This window comes from Meleagris gallopavo, chromosome 5, assembly GCF_000146605.3.
Source record: "Meleagris gallopavo isolate NT-WF06-2002-E0010 breed Aviagen turkey brand Nicholas breeding stock chromosome 5, Turkey_5.1, whole genome shotgun sequence".
NCBI classification, from domain to species: domain Eukaryota; kingdom Metazoa; phylum Chordata; class Aves; order Galliformes; family Phasianidae; genus Meleagris; species Meleagris gallopavo.
The window spans coordinates 38,514,391-38,530,342 of NC_015015.2; the positions used below are offsets into that span (position 1 = coordinate 38,514,391).

Genomic DNA, 15,952 nt, shown 5'->3' on the forward strand with positions numbered 1-15,952 from the left:
GAAGCGCAAGCGAAGCAGCGCAGGCAAAGAAGAGAGCATCAGGTGACCTTGCCGGGAGTTCTATCTCCTCGCTGACCGCAGAGCCCCCTGGGGAAATGTAGCTGCTCTTCTCCTCCGGACAGGCACCCGGAACTTGAGCATCAGCAGTCAAATCCCCAGTGCATTACATGATGTTATGATGTGGAATGCTGATAACCAAAAATCATGAAATCGTGACAGCAGGCGTGCTCACATCTTTATACTTTCACATGAGCATCTTTTGCAGATGTATATGAGGCATAGGCTTCTGCTGTGTGCATTCTGGAAATACCCAGGTATGCTTAAGCACTTGTAGTCCTGTGGCCACAGTCACTGACATAACTGCATTTGCACATACCCAGTGACTGCAAAAAATACCTATTCCTTTGGACCCTCCTGTATACAGATATCAACACAAGGTTTTGATCTCCTGTTTATGCAGAAGTCCCAAGATGGAAGTGATAGATGTCTGAAGTGAATTGAGTTTTTGTTAGGCTTTACAGGCCTATGTGTCCATTTTCTCCTTGCTTCCTCCATGCAAAGGCTACAATTCCTTGTTACCAGGTTTGGGGCAGGCCTTTTGAAGTTCAGTGGCAGCAACTGGCCTTTTTGTAAACACAGATAGCTAAAAGCCACCGGGGTTACGGAAGGCCAAAGGCCAATGATTTTGCTGGGTGGGCACTTATCGGAAGGGATGTACCTTGGCGAGCTGTATCCATTGCAGCTGTAACTAGGGAGACTGTGAAGTAAATCCCCATGGAGACGGCCAATTGCTTTCTTGCTGGGTTAAGGAGCTATCATGATATCAACATGTGTAACAATAACAAATGGCTTGAGATGACTAAATAATGGATCCTCCTGTCTGACCTGCCAATTCAGAGACATGTTCATCACCCAAAGGCAACAGAAGAATTGGGCTCTTGTATCATTAATTTTCCTAAACACGTAAGAAAGCCAAGAAGTGGATTTTGTGCTGTGAACCTCGTTGAGCTTTTAAAGCCAGAGATAAATTGTTTCCATGCACTAGCATTACACCCAAGCTTCTGTGAGTAATTAAAAAAGTCACCAAAGAATTCATCTGTGAGTGAGAGAGGTATTTCCAAGAACTTAGATGGTTCTTTGTAAGCCCTTTGACTTGCCCCTGTAAATCTTGAGACAAGAATGAGTGTCATCTGAAATGATCTAAGGCAGTGAGGATCTGTGTGTCTAGGAGGCAAACCACAGCAGCTAGAGGGACTCTCAGGGACTTCTTGTTTTGGAGTTTGTTTGGTCATGAATATAACTCTGCAAAGAGTTGACATCCAGATAAGCTGGGAAGCTTGCTGTATTGGACTTATGTGGCAAGATTTTGGTATGAGGAGAGCTGCAGGGGTAGCCTTTGTGAGTAGAGCCCAGCCAACTGCCCCATGTCAGATAAAAGGGAACAATTGCTGCACCACAGCGGTTGGGGGAGAGAGAAGTGAGAAACAGATAAGCAGCCCTTGCAGCCACTAAGGTCAGTGAAGAAGGAGAGAAGGATGTGCTCCAGACACAGAGCAGAATTTCCCCTGCAGCAGTGGGAAGGAGCTCACCATAGAGCAGGTGAATGTGGTCTGACAGAGGCTGACTGTAATCCTCATTCTCTGTCTTCACCACTAGGGAGGAGAAGAAAGAAGAGGATGGATGGTGATGGAAGGTGTTTTTGTAGAATCATAGAATCATAGAAGTGTTTGAGTGAGAAAGGACCTTAAAGATAATCTATTTCCAGCCCCCCTGCCACTGTCAGAGACACGGTCCAGTAGATCAGGTTTCTTAAAGCCTCATCCAACCCAACCTTGAACACTTGCAGGGATGGAACTTCGACAGCTTTTTTGGGCAACCTGTTCCAGTGTCTCAGCACCCTCTTAGTGAACTATTTCTTCCTCGTATCTAATTTAAACCTACCTTCTTTTAGTTTAAAGCAGTAAGACTGTTTACGATAGCTACAGTTCCTGATTAAATGCTCCTCTCCAGCTTTCTTGTAGGTCTCCTTTTAGATACTGAAAGGTGGCAGTGGGTTCTCCCTGGAGCCTTTTCTTCTTCAGGGTGAACAATGTCAACTCTCAGCCTTTTCTTCGTAGGAGAGATGCTCCAGCCCTCTTGTGCCTGTCCTTCAGCTCCTTGTGGCCTTTCTCTAGACTCACTCCATGTCCTTCTTACATTGTGGGTTCCAGAGCTGAACACCGTATTCTAGATGGAGTCTCGTGAAACCATTTGCTTTTAGTTTTCACTGTTCTTGTCCCAGAATTATAGAACGGCTTAAGTTGGAGAGCATTTTAAAGATCATCTAGATTCAATTCTCTTGCCATGGGCAGGGTTGCCAGCCACTAGACCAGGCTGCCCAGTATCCCATCCAGCCTGGCCTTGAATGCTTCCAGGGATGGGGCATCCACCGCTTCTGTGGGCAGCCTGTTCCAGCGCATCACCACTCTCCGAGTAAAGGATTTATTTCTGACATTTAACCTCAATATCCCCTCTTTAATTTTAAAGCTATTCCCCCTTGTTCTATTGCTATTTACTCATGTAAAAAGTTGATTTCCCTCCTATTTATAATAACCCTTTAAATACTGTAAGATTGTTGTGAAGACTCCCCCAGAGTCTTCTCTAAGCTAAGCACGCCCAACTCCCTCAATCTTTATTCATAGGAGAGGTGTTGCAGCCCTTTGATCATCTTCATGGATCTCCTCTGGACCTGCTTCAACAGCTGCATCCTTCTTGTGCTGGGGTCTCCGGGGTTGGGCATAGTACTCCAGATGGGGGCAGAGCAGAGGGAATAATCATTTCCTCCTTTCTGCTGGTCACTGCTCTTTTCACAGAATCATAGAATGGTTTGGATTGGAAGGGGCCTTTAAGATCATCTATTTTCAACCCCCTTATTATAGGCAAGGACACTTCGCTGTACACGATGTTGCTCAAAGCCCTATCCAGCCTGGCCTTGAATGCTTCCAGAGAGGGGTCATCCACAACCTCACTGGGCAGCTGACAGTGTTTTGATGGAGCCCAGGATACCATTGGCCTTCTAGGCTACAAGATAGCACTGGTGGCCCACATCCAGCTTTCTGTCTATCAGGACCTTCAAATCCTTCTCCACAGAGAAGTTCTTCCCCTGATCTGTACTCAGATCTGAGATTGACTTGAGAGAAATGCAGCATGTTGTGCTTGGCCTTGTTAAACCTGATTAGATTCTGTCATGGTTTTGATTGTTGTTATTGGTATACCACATCATAACATCATGCAGTGTACTGGGAGTTAGAGTTAATGCTCCTGTTCCATGGATTCTTGATATTTCCGGGTACCTGGTCCTCAGAAGAGAGGAAGAACTACATCTCCCAAAAGACTTAAACTATTCTGTTTTCATTTTCTGTTAGTAGGGAAGATAAAACTGTTTGCAGGTTGCAAGATGCGCCCTTCTTTCATGGCTCGTCTCTGCATCTGTGCTCCCTGGCCATCTTGTCTTTAGCATTAGAGTAAGGCCTTTGGTTTTGGATGCTCTCTTGCTCATTTCATTTGATTTCTTAGCCTTAATATAATACAGTATAATTAGAATTATGTTATTTTGCATTCCAATATTATACTTAGCAAATTAACTTTCCTTCTCAGATCGTTGCCTTCTCCCTGCATGTTTTTTTCCCTCTTCTCATTTCTCTCTTTCCTAGGGCTTGGGGCCATGGGTCCCACCTGCCCCATTAGACGGGGCTGAACCAGCCTGTAAACCATGTGCAGATTCTCTTGTGCCCAGTTTCTGAGTGTGTCCAGCTCCCTCTTGGTTAGTGTCTCTCCCTTCTATTGTGTCAACTGCACCATTCAGCTTGGGTCATCAGCAACTGTGCTGAGGGTACGCTCAATCCCACTGTCTATGTCACTGATAAAGATATTGAAGAGCACCAGGAGATAGCACCTGTGTCTGGTCTCTATCTGGATATAGAGCTGTTGACAGTAGAGAGCAATGTGGTGGAGCATAGCTGTACATTAGTGTGAACCACTACAAGTGCAGGTAACTGAATTCCTTAGCATCCAAATATATATGAGGTTAACATGCAAAGTATCCCAGGAGTGTTGAGCAACAAGATTGAGAGCTGTTGGAATTGCTCAGCAAAGGACTCTTTGGTCTGATCTCGTGTACATGGTAAGGTAGAATCGGCTCATTGGATAAATGAGATTGGATAAATGAGCTCTCTAGAATAGGAATAGTGCGGGAGGCAGGTAGTTTGTGGAACTGTGAGGAACTGAGCCATTGTCAGTAGTTACAAGTAGTATATAAAACAACTGCTGCTTGTTCAAGAGTTCTGATAAGCTAAAAGCAGCTTGGCTGGTTACTTTGGTTTAGATTGAATTAGATGGATAACATTCCTTATCTTTTCCTACCCTACCCCAGTGTGCTGGACACTTGAAGTGTGTGAATTTAAGTCCACATCTGATTGTGGGTAAGGATAGGGAGCTGCATGGCTGTCTTTCTCTTTGCAGAATCTAAAATATGTTTTAACTGTATCCTAGGCTGCATTGATAGATGCATGGGTAGCAGGTCAAGGCAGGTGATCCTGCCTCTACTCTGTGCTGGTGAGACCTCACCTGGAGCACTGCATCCAGATGTGGAGGAGTCCTCAGTACAAGAGAGATGTGGACCAGCTAGAGCATATCTATTGGAGGGCCACAAAAATGATCGGGGGTGGAACACCTCCTCTACAAGGACATGCTGAGAGAGCTGGGACTGTTCAGCGTGGGAAAGAAAAGGCTCTGGGGAGACCTGAGAGCAGCCTTTCAGTATCTAAAGGGAGGCTTTTAAGGGGACAGGCTCTTCAGCAGGGTTTGTTGTGAAAGGACAAGTAGAAATAATTTCGATCTGAAAGTGGTTATATAAGGAAAATATTTGATTATGCTAAGGGTAGTGAAGCACTGGAACAAGTTACCCAGAGAGGTGGCGGATGCCCCATCCCTGGAGGCATTCAGGATCGGACTGAATAGGTCTCTGAACAACCTGATCAAGCTGTAGGTGCCCCTGTTCGTTGCAGAGGAGTTGGACTAGATGACCTTTAAAGGCCCCTTCCAACTCAAACGAATCTATGATTCTATGAACTGGGGTACAGTAGTGGGAATAGATGGAGCTCTCTTACGTCCTTGGTAGAATGTACCCATCCAATTTCTCCTACATGTGAAGATAAATGTGGACATCTTGATACACTGAAGTGCAACAATGTGAGGAGTATCCAAAGGGAACTTCAGTAATATCAGTCTTTTGACAGTGGAAGCTTCAGCACTGGAAGAATTTATCATAGAGACTGGAAATGGGGAGCCTGCCTGAGCTAAGACTTCTGTTATACTGCGTCACTGCATCCCTGTGTGACACAGTGCCTCCTCCTTAGACCTCACTCAGCTTGATTTACTGCAGATTGAATGAAAAGTGCTTTGACATTTTACACTCGTTACTGTGTCACATTACATTGGCAATAAGATAGTTAAGGGTATCCCAGGGTTTCTATGACAAGCCCTTTATTTGTGACACTTGATTTTTCTCCCAGTTTGATTGCAGATGGCCTAAATACATGAGGTTTGTCAGCTCAAATGTGTTTGTGTTCCAAGGAGCACTGCTGAGATGCAATTTATGATGATGTCTTATCATTTCTAGAACTGTGTAAGTGGGCCCTGTGTGTAGCAAAGGAGATCTGTTTCCTGTCTAAAGGCACCAAGCGAATGATTCAGAAACTTGTAGTTGGTACTGAGCAAGCCAGTTGTAGGAGCTGTGGAGCAGATGAGGAAGAGGTGTCAGACAATAAGTGGGAGTGGGAAGAGGTCAAAATCTTGTAGAGTGGTGCCTGAAATGTTCCACAAGCACAGACTCTTCTGTTGTATTGGTGTGTTGCTTTGCAGCTGTCCTAGGGAAGAGACCTGCAGTGCCATCAGATGGATTTACCTCTGTTGTGCTCAGGGTGAAAAGAAGTCCTTATTTCAACCTCTTGCTTTTTTGTTCCTTTTCTGAACTGTATGTGATATGTTCTCCTTCCTTTCCACAGCCTGTTGTTTGACCCAAGCCATCTATACCCTTTTCAGGTCCCCAGAATCTATTGGGAGCTCTCAACAAGGCGTGTTCTTCTCATGGAGTTCATGGAAGGAGGACAGGTGAACGACAAGGCATACATGGAGAAGAATGGCATTGATGTCAATGAGGTATTTTCTCAGCCGCCTCTGAATTGGGCATGTGAGCAATGTTAGACCAAGGCTGATAGGTCAGGAAGGGCAGAAAAGGGAGCATACACAGGTATGAAGAGAGTAATCAATCTGAAAGATCTCAGTTCTTCTACTTTTGGGAATGTATACAATCCCTTTTGGGGACACCCTTCTGTAGGATTGCACAGCTAGAGAGATCTTCAGAGTGATAATCATGCTTTTACACTGTGTACACCAATGTTTTGTTCCAACGTGACAGTTCGTGTTATCCTAATAGAACAGCTTCAGCTTCTGATCTTTTTGTCTCTTTTCTTCCTCTATCTTCCTTCAGCATTGATTTTCTCTTGGGCAAATGCATGGGATGTAGCTTTTGTAACCCATTAGGAGGCACAAATTATAGGCCTTGTATGATCATAGTTACTGGAGTGGCTTGACCCATGGCGTTTTGCATAATATTCTTGGATTGTTCAGTTCTGATTTCCAAAATCTTTCTCTTTCTTTTGTATGTAACTTGATAGTTTTCTTCTTTGTTTCTTGCTCCTATATACTGTGTAATTTTCCTGCCCCTCATTAAACAGCTGCTAGATTTTATCCCTGGGGAAGCCACATTTCTCTGATGGATAAGATAATTTGTGTGGCATGAAGTTGGAAGATTTGGATTCTCTATGGCTAAGAGATTCTTGAGGAAACAAGAAAGCTAAGGTGCGTGAGGGAAGAGTTTCAGGCCATTCAACAATGTGGAAGACCACCCCTCTTGGTCAGTGAATGCTGACTGAGGCAGTGCTTCTTGCCTTTCTCATTGTGCCCTATTAATGAACCTCAAAGCCACACTTGGTTGATTGGCTATTAAAGGGCTAACAAAATCAATTGTACTTAATCTGCCCATCCACTTAATTCTCACATCTGAATGCTTCCTCTCTCTCTACTCTTATTCCTTTCTGCTTCCACTTTCTATCTATAGGAAAGTTATTGTGGTGTTGGTTAAGATATACTAAAGTTGTTTCAGGGGAAGGGAAAAGTGAGTTTGGTATGCCTCACAAAGAGAGAATGTTGTATTTTCTCCACTATTTCCCTAAGTCACCATGATATCAGAAAAATGTCTGGTGGAGGACTAAGCAACCTGCTGCCTTCTCTGCATAGAACACTTCTTTCTCTGCTCTTGCACCCAGCAGAAGCCAATAAAATATTTTCTAGTAACTGCTGCAGGCAAAAGACAGGCATCTTTTCTTGTTTTACCACTGATATATGGGAAAGAAAATTCAAAGGTTAAGGTAGATTTTGAGTCTCTCTTTCCATTCTAATTATAATGAGCAAATCAAGGTCGACGGACAGTAGTGAATGACTTCCTCTTCTCTGAAAGATGTCTGATCAATTTTTATTAAAGAGACTTCTTGAATGACTTCCTTGTGTATAATACAGTCTGTCTTCTTTCACATCTCCATTGGGAAACTTTTGGAACATTTTGGTCATTAGTTTTTCTCCTCACTCTCATCAGGGAGTCAGAGAAATGATTGTCAGCTGATCAGAGGTAGACACAATTCTGTGTCTATTTTGTGCTGATTATCTTCCTTTATATTTACAAGGTAGGTTCCTGATGATGCATCTGGTTCTGCAGCGCATCATTGTGTGTCTCAGAAGAACATGATAGCTGGTGAACTTCTGTGTCATTTGAAATTTAAAAAGCCTAGTTTGACTTCAGAGCAACCAGTCAGCTCCATTCTCCCAGACAAAACAACTGGTCAAATGTGAGTTGTTTCTTTGAGCAAATATATCTTACATAAGCCCTTTTCTTCTGCTATCTGGGCAAAGGTCAAATGTAGCCCATGGCACTTAGATACAAAACTAAGTATTTCTCAATATCCAACATAGTCAGGCTCATTTTGATGCCTTAGCAGGAGGTCTTTTGAACAATATTTACATTCACATTTTGAGCAGGGCTTCCTCAAAGTTCTTGGATGGAAGATCTATTCTGAGACTGAGTTAACCAGCCCAGCAGATCTGCTTGATGCTTCGATTGTTTGAATTCTCAAACTGCTGGAGGTAGCAAAGTTGTATGGAGAAGCCCAGGGAAGTGCATTCTTGGCAATCTTCCAGAGCTTTCTCCAGCCAGCCAATGTGGAAAACTCAATAATTTCAGCTTTTCAATGGGATATTTTGCTGGGAGCATATGTCAAAATCAAGTACAGAAGAAGCTGATTTCATTTTTTTTTCCCTAACTTGCAAAGGGGTCTTTGCTTTAATAGAAGAGATTTAGAACCTTTAGAGTTAGAAAACTGAGCTCTTGTTTTTCTTCATTTATTCCTTTGGGAAGGTTGTTTTGTGATACCTTGGCAGGATAGGTTCCATACAGCAATGAAACCATGTATTTTATTGGTCTGTAAAAATGTAATTATAAAAAAGTTGTCAACAAATTTTTACTATGGCAAAGTATAAGCTGCAGAGGTTTCTGGTAGTCTGTCATGTGTGGGATGTTATTCATCTCAGTGGTAGAATCACGCATTCCTGCTGACTATTTCAGTACCTGTGCTGAGCTGTTCTTCCTTTCTTTCTCTCCCTGCTCCTCCAAATTAATAATTATCTTTTCCCGATTGCCAATAAAGTAACAGTACAAAAGAGGGCACCAACCCTGTCAGAAGTATATGACGAGGTATAAGGTCTGTTACTGTGGCCACAGTAAGGTGAGGTAGGAACTGTGTGAGATGCAGCAGATGGGAACAGGTATGACCAAAGTCCAGTATTTGCTGCTGTTTGATGCTATGGGTAAGGAACTGCATGGCATGGTGGCAAAATGAGCAAAAGGCAGCAGGCACTGAAAGGAACTTGTGGAGGGAGTGGCAACAAAAATTCCAAAACTATGATGTGACTTATACACCAGTTTTTGTTTTCAAGAGATGCATTAGTGCCCCATATATCACTTGAATCTGTTTATCAATCCTATCATCTTACTCCATTTTGTTTTACTGAGCAGAGAAAGAGGAGTCTTCAATAAGCAGGATTTCTCTTTTGTGACAACGCAGCCTTGAAATCAAGCTGAGCTTCTCTTCTCTAAATGGAAAAGATCCCTGAGGTGAAAGCTCCCTTCAAACCAGGTTACTGACATTTACTTAATACCGTCTGTAGCAGGATTATCATTAAAGCTGCCCAAGAGCACATTAATCTCTCTGGATCCGTCCAAGCGCTGGACTGTAATGGCATTTAATCAGAGAAGGCTTTGATTTCTAAAGACAAGTGCAAACACTGAAATATCTGCCTGTGTAACAGTTACTTATTCATGTGCAAGTGTAGCAGAGGATGAGAATGCAGCTAGGATATTGACAGTGAACTGGAGAGGGGAGTTATGAAGAAATAAGCTGGTATGAATTTTGAGAGAAGTCCAGGCCATGGTAGGGTTGAAAAAGCCACCACTTGGAAACTGAATCATTCTTGTCTCAAGACATTATTTACATTCTTGCTTAGGAAGATATATTTGGAGGATGTGAGTAGAGCAGAGAAGGAAGGAAAAATGGTCTGTGGAGCTCTCAGCACATTTGTAGCATACTGTATAAAGAAGGAAGAAAATAGAGCATGAACTTCTAAAAAAGAACCAAGTGGCACAAATGCCTCTTTTGCACCCATTCCGATTTTATCTGATCAATTTAGAGATTTTGTCCATTTACAAATTTTGATGTTATCTTTGATCTGCTGCGTAGGTGTCCACCCTATCTATTCTTTTAGATACTTTAATATACTTTAGTATACTAAAATATAGATACTTTAGATACTTTAGTATCTAAAAGGCTGTTTTAGTAAAGGCTACTGGGTCAGCAGGCTGAGGGAGCTGTGGAGCTTGCACATGTGCACATGCTGGTATTGCTTTCAACTAATCAGCAGGTTCAGGTAGTCAAGTGAAGAGTTCGCCACAGAATCACAAAATTGCAAGAGTTGAAAGGGACCTCAAGAGATCATTGAGTCCAAACCCCCTGCCAAAGCAGGTAGCCTGTAGTGGATCGCACAGATATGCATCCAGATGGATTTTGAATATCTCCATAGAAGGAGACTCCACAACATCTCTGGGCAGCCTGTTCCAGTGCTCTGTCATCTTTAGCGTTAAGAAATTCTTCCTCACATTTGTATGGAATTTCCGATGTTCAAGTTCTAGGCCATTACTCCTTGTTCCATTGCTACACACCACTGAGAAGAGCCTGGCCTCATCCATTTGCCTCCTGCCTCTCTTTAGATATTTCTAAATATTTATCATATCCCATCTCAGTCTTCTTTTCTCAAGGCTGAACACACCAATGTTACTCAGCCTTTCCTGATATGGTAGATGCTTCAGGCCTTTTATCATTTTTGTGGCCCTCCGTGGGACTCTTTCCAGAAGATCCCTATTTTTTTTTTAAACTGGACACAGTATTTTAAATGTCTAAATGTCACTGGGGCAGAGCAGAGGGGGAGTATCGCTTCCCTTGACCTGCTGGCCACGCTCTTTCTAATGCACCCCAGGATACCATTGGCTTTCTTGGCCACAAGGGCACGCTGCTGGCTCATCGCCAGCCTGTTGTCCATCAGGACTCCCATGTCTTTCTCTGCAGAGCTCCTTTCCAGCAGGTCAGCCCCTAATCTGTACTGATGCATGCAGTTATTCTTCCCCAGGTACGAGACTCTGTACGTGCTCTTGTTCAGCCTCATCAGGTTCCTCCCTGCCCAACTGTGGTGGCCACTCCTCCCAGTTTTGTACCATCAACAAACTTGCTGAGCATGGAGTCTCTTCCTTCATCCAGGTTGTTAATGAGGATATTGAACAAGATTGGACCCAGCACCAGCCCCTGGCAAATACCACTAGTTACAGGTCTCCAGCCAGACTCTGTTCTGCTGATGTGCTATGCCAGTCAGCCAGTTGTCAGTCTACCTCACCATCCACTCATCTGTCCCACACTTTCTAAGTTTGATAACAAGAATATTGTGGGAGATGATGTCAGACACCTTGCAGAAGTCAAGGTGCACAATGTCCACAACCCCTGCCTACCCAGTCGGTGATGACATCATAGAAGGCAAACAGGTTTGTCAGGAATGATTTCCTTTTGATGAATCCATGTTGACTGCTCCTGATAATCTAATTCTATTCTAATTGTTTGGAGGGGGTATTCACCATGATTGCCATGGCTTACGTTTGAGTCAGGGAAAAGGAAATGGTGTCACGTGCTTCAGCTTGCTAAGAGCTTGTTCACGGGCTGTGGATGATTCAGAAGTCAGTGTTTTGTCCAGCTGAGAAGTGAAAGCAAACAGCTGAGGTACTTAAGATGAGCTACTGTGTGCAATTGTTGCCATCTGTCACCCCATCCTATGTGGCTTTCTGCTTCCTTCAGTTACTAAATAGAGTCCTTACTGCAACAGTATCTCTTAGTCTGATAAAGAGTCTCCTGATAGTTAACAGCTTTGCAACTTAAAATATGCTTTTAGTGTGAAGTTTACCCTTCAGCCTAGAGGCAGGAGCTGCTGTCTTCAAGCTGCCAAAATTAAAGTAGGATTTCCTAGACTGGAATCCCTTTGTCAATGCAAGTGTGGAAAACTCTCATGTCTCAAGTGTTTGTGTTTATAAAACTCAAGTGTTAGATGAAATGGAGCATGGAGTTCCTGGGGAAAATGGTTATTCTTATCCCTGCTGATTTAATCCAGGGAGTTGCAAGAGACACCACATAAAGAGTTAAATTACAGGCAAACCCTTCTCTCATTGAAAGTCAGTCTCAGTCATCAGTGAAATCAAGTGTATATGGCTCAAGAATCTCAGCAAGATCCTTTACATTGAACCTAAGGAAACACATCCACATTTGAAGCCAAGCCAGTGAACCCCCTAGCTATTTGAGGTCTGGCTAATATGCAAGTAGCAATTAAATAAACACCAATTGATCGTTTTTGTAGAAACTTACCAAATTAATCCCTCAGTTTCCTGCCCAGGTAAGTCTGAAGTCTCTCAACTTATGTGCCATAGAAGATGGGTCATTCATTGGAAAATAATCTTCTCAGTTCTCAAGAAAGAGTTTGGGGCATGCTAGATGTACACTCCAGGAATCCTAAAAACTACTCCCATATCTTAATGACAACTTATGTGTCCAGCAGTGCATAGTGATGGTGCTGCGTTACAGAGCACCGTGTTTAGATTCTCACAACTGCATCATGGAAGATAGAGTGTGAAATAGGATCTCTTGTGTGTGACCATTCTAATCTTCTGTGGAAAGGAGCCATTACAGAGCAGAGACAAAAAGCAGGCTCCAAATTGTAGCTATTCTCCATCCACACCCTTTGCTAATTTGACACAAGTTTAATTGGGCAGGATTGTCCTGGAAGGATTAAGCAAACCCGTAGATGATGGCTATAATAACAACAGCAAAAGAAAGCAAAAACCCAATACACACTTCAATCCAATTAACCTTCGATTAAGGTTCCAAAATCAATGCTATTCTTTTGGCCTGAGGAGGTAATATTGAGCCCTGAGAAATGAGCTGCACAACGACCTTTACTTTTAATGAGATCAATAGAAGTTAGTGTCGCCATCTCTTAAAATAATTGGCAAATATTACAGCCAAATTAAGGCTAGAGACTAGTATCTACTCCTGATCTAAAGAGACAGTCACAAATGGAGGTGGGACAGGAAAGGATAATGCCCTATGAGGCAGTGTAATATGGGTCTTATCAGGGCAGCAGAGAGATCTGCTCTACAGTGACCGCGTCGTAAGATTTTTTTTCTTTGCCCTTCATCTTCGTCTCAGTTGGCACCATGGAGCCAAGACCTCTGCAGCTTGGTCAGGAGACCAGGAAAGTATCAGTGACTTCTGCTGGGTGACGCTAGCCAGTGTTACATTGCAGCTACCAACAAACATGATATATGTGCCATCTTGTTACTAGGGGAGTATACGTAGGCTTAAATTTGCACTCACTAGTATTTTTTTCTTGATAATTATGCATATTGCCCTAGTATTTGTAAGTATATTTATTTGTGATGAGCCTTACAGTGTTTTTTTATTTGTTGTTCTGTCAGCTGGGTGTGCTGCTTTGTTAAGATGTACGTTACTTACAGGGACTGGTGTGTGTCTGGAGTTTTGCTGCTATGGAGTTCTATGCAAGGGGATATAATATGAGTTCACCAAGAAGTGGGACACAGGAGAATAACGTTTTCTATACTTTCCAAATTGTCACCTGTAGTCCAGCAGTGCTGGGTAACACTGATGGCAGCAAAGCTATGTGTGCGTACGAGAAGAAATATATCACTACTGCTATTTGTGCAGCCATGCAGCTTGAGGTCCTCTGAATTAGGTGACAGAAATGCAGTAGGTGTACTTGGTAAAACACTTGATGTGCTACTTATGAGTCAGATAACTAGAAAAGGTGGGTAAGCCACAAGGTAGGTAAGAAATGGATAGAGGCAATTGTGGAAAAATATTACTGTAGCTGAGCTTTGCAAGGTTTGCCCTTCACACTGATTTTATTAGTAATTTCAGTAATGACCTTGACATGAGCAGAACTTTCTGAAGGAGGTTGCAGATAGCGCCAATTTGGGAAGTTCTGTCACTATAGAGAAGGATTAAAGTAGCAATAGCACTTGGTGGCCTTGAGGACTAAAGTGATAGAAAGGGATAAAAATGAGAAATACCAAGTGAAAAGCCGTAGTCTTAAAACTAATGAGAAGAGTTTCTTAAAAATGCTGGGAGTTTATCAGAGGAAAGTGACATATTAGAATTAAATTTGGGATATTACTCAGTTGGCAGGGTGCATGTTTCTACTATGGTGCAACTGTGTTAAGGGTAGGTTGACTCCTTCAACACATCAGATAAAGGGACATTCTGTAGAAATGGGGCTGTATTCATGCTGTACTTATGCTGATAATTATTGTTGTGGTAAACATGCTGTTGGGGGAGAGGACGAGCTAAACAAGGGATTTGTTAGAAAAGGAAGCAATTGATATAAACTGGATGTGATTGAAATTAGTCATTGATTTTGGGAAAATCCTTGATGTCTGTACTGCATTCTTATTTTCTTCTGCACTGGCTTGTAACTCAGCAGGACTTGAGTTACAAGCCAATGCATAGGTCGCTCTGAAAGTAATGTCTGCTATTTATTTCTGCGGAAAGCACAACAAATACAAAGAAAACATTAACACTGTTTCACAGAGCAAATTCTCAGCTGCAAATCAGTTTTTTCAGCATAGTCACCACTATTAGCTATGCATTTTTGCCAGCGATGAAGAAGAGTGTGAATGCCGTGCTTGTAAAAATCTGCACCACCTTCTGCATCACTGTGCTCACATCCACTATTTGGTCTCCGTAAATGTTCAGCAAGTGTCAGTGAATGTCGGTGGGTGGGATCTTTTCTGCATAAAGAAATTCTACTCCTCTTTTGTTTCATGTGCACTTTCCTGTCTGGCACCATTTTGTCAGATTGCCCCTCTGCTGCCATCTGTTGCCCAGCAACAATGTGTAACAGAATATTGATGGGAAGGTTCGACCTTTACTGCCGTGCCACCAGTATCTGTCTCTGACGTCATAGGCCAGCATAACAAAACCAGAGGCGTTAATTTTGGAGCAGTCTTCGTACAATTTACTTATTCCTCAGCTACATTTTCAAGAAGGAAAACAGTGGATTGAACATGTGCAGCTTGCCTGACAGTGTAATGATCACGTCACATAATGTGGCGATGGGAGGTTTCGTTTTCTGTTGGCTTGTGAAGATGCAGGCTCACTTGGTGCCATGTTCTGCTGCAGCACAGGTGGACAAATTGAACTTGTTTTAAGCAGTAGCATGCCTTCTGGCTGTGGGCAAGGACATGCTTCTGGCCAGAGCCAGAGTCTGGTATCATCTCAGCTCTGCTCGCTGACAAGCATAGTCATTTTTCTTATATGTTATGCCTAAATTGTCCCATTCTTAGTTACATCCTTTTTTACTTACTTGTGTGTCTTGTAACATATTCAGCACTACAAGTGCCTCTGTTTCTTTGGTATTCAAACCTTTGAAAATTGTTACAGTGCTTCTCCTCTGCTATTCCTTAGCCACCTTCAGAATCTTCAGCTATTTTAATCCTTTTCCTAAGTAAATTCCTCCTGCATGCTGCTCATTTATTTGCTTTCTGTAAACACATTCCGTGTTGTTTGAATCTCTCTTAATGAGGTGTTTTAAAGTGAATGCAGGATTCCAAGGGTGATTTTTAAATTTTTTTTACTACATTCAGTAGAGCAAAGCTGGTAGACCCTGGTAATCATAAGGACCTCATGCTGAATGACAATCAGGGAGAGGAATGATGACCTCTCCTGTCATAACAAAACGTTTGTTTGTGTTTACTTTGGTTTTGCTACTGTAAATCATTGCAACCTTTTGTCTAATTTGCTCTGCACCTTCACCCCAAGGTCTTACGCAGCCTAAATGCATGCTGAGTTCCTCTCTTGACCAGAGTAGAGGTTTTCATGTGTTTTTCTCATTTCACCTGATTGCATTCTTCCAAAATTAATTGTTTATAAGTTATTTATCCAGTGGCATTTTCAGTAAGAGTGCACTGAAGGCTAATAGTGATGGAGTACTGTATAGAGAAAGCAAAGCAGGGGTAAGCATGTATGGGAAATTTGGTGGCTTAGATGACAGGTTCTTCCAGTTGTTTTTCCACAGGTATTTTAAATACCTTATTCCCATGTATATTCAAAAATCACACTTTGTCCTGGTCCCCTTTCACTGCTCCTTTGGGGATGTGGAAATAGAAAGCTGAGAAACTGGGAAAAGCAGAATTCAATTT

The 15,952-nt window shown here is 42.6% G+C and overlaps 1 protein-coding gene across 7 annotated transcripts in view; it reads left to right on the forward strand.

Moving 5' to 3' along the window:
• ADCK1 (aarF domain containing kinase 1) overlaps positions 1-15,952 on the forward strand; it is a 78,173-nt gene that overhangs the window by 53,365 nt on the left and 8,856 nt on the right. For all 7 annotated transcript variants that reach the window (XM_019615781.2, XM_019615779.2, XM_019615782.2 and 4 more), the window contains one exon: positions 6,082-6,198. In XM_019615781.2, the coding sequence (XP_019471326.1) occupies positions 6,082-6,198 (117 nt within the window). The remainder of the gene's footprint in view (positions 1-6,081; positions 6,199-15,952) is intronic.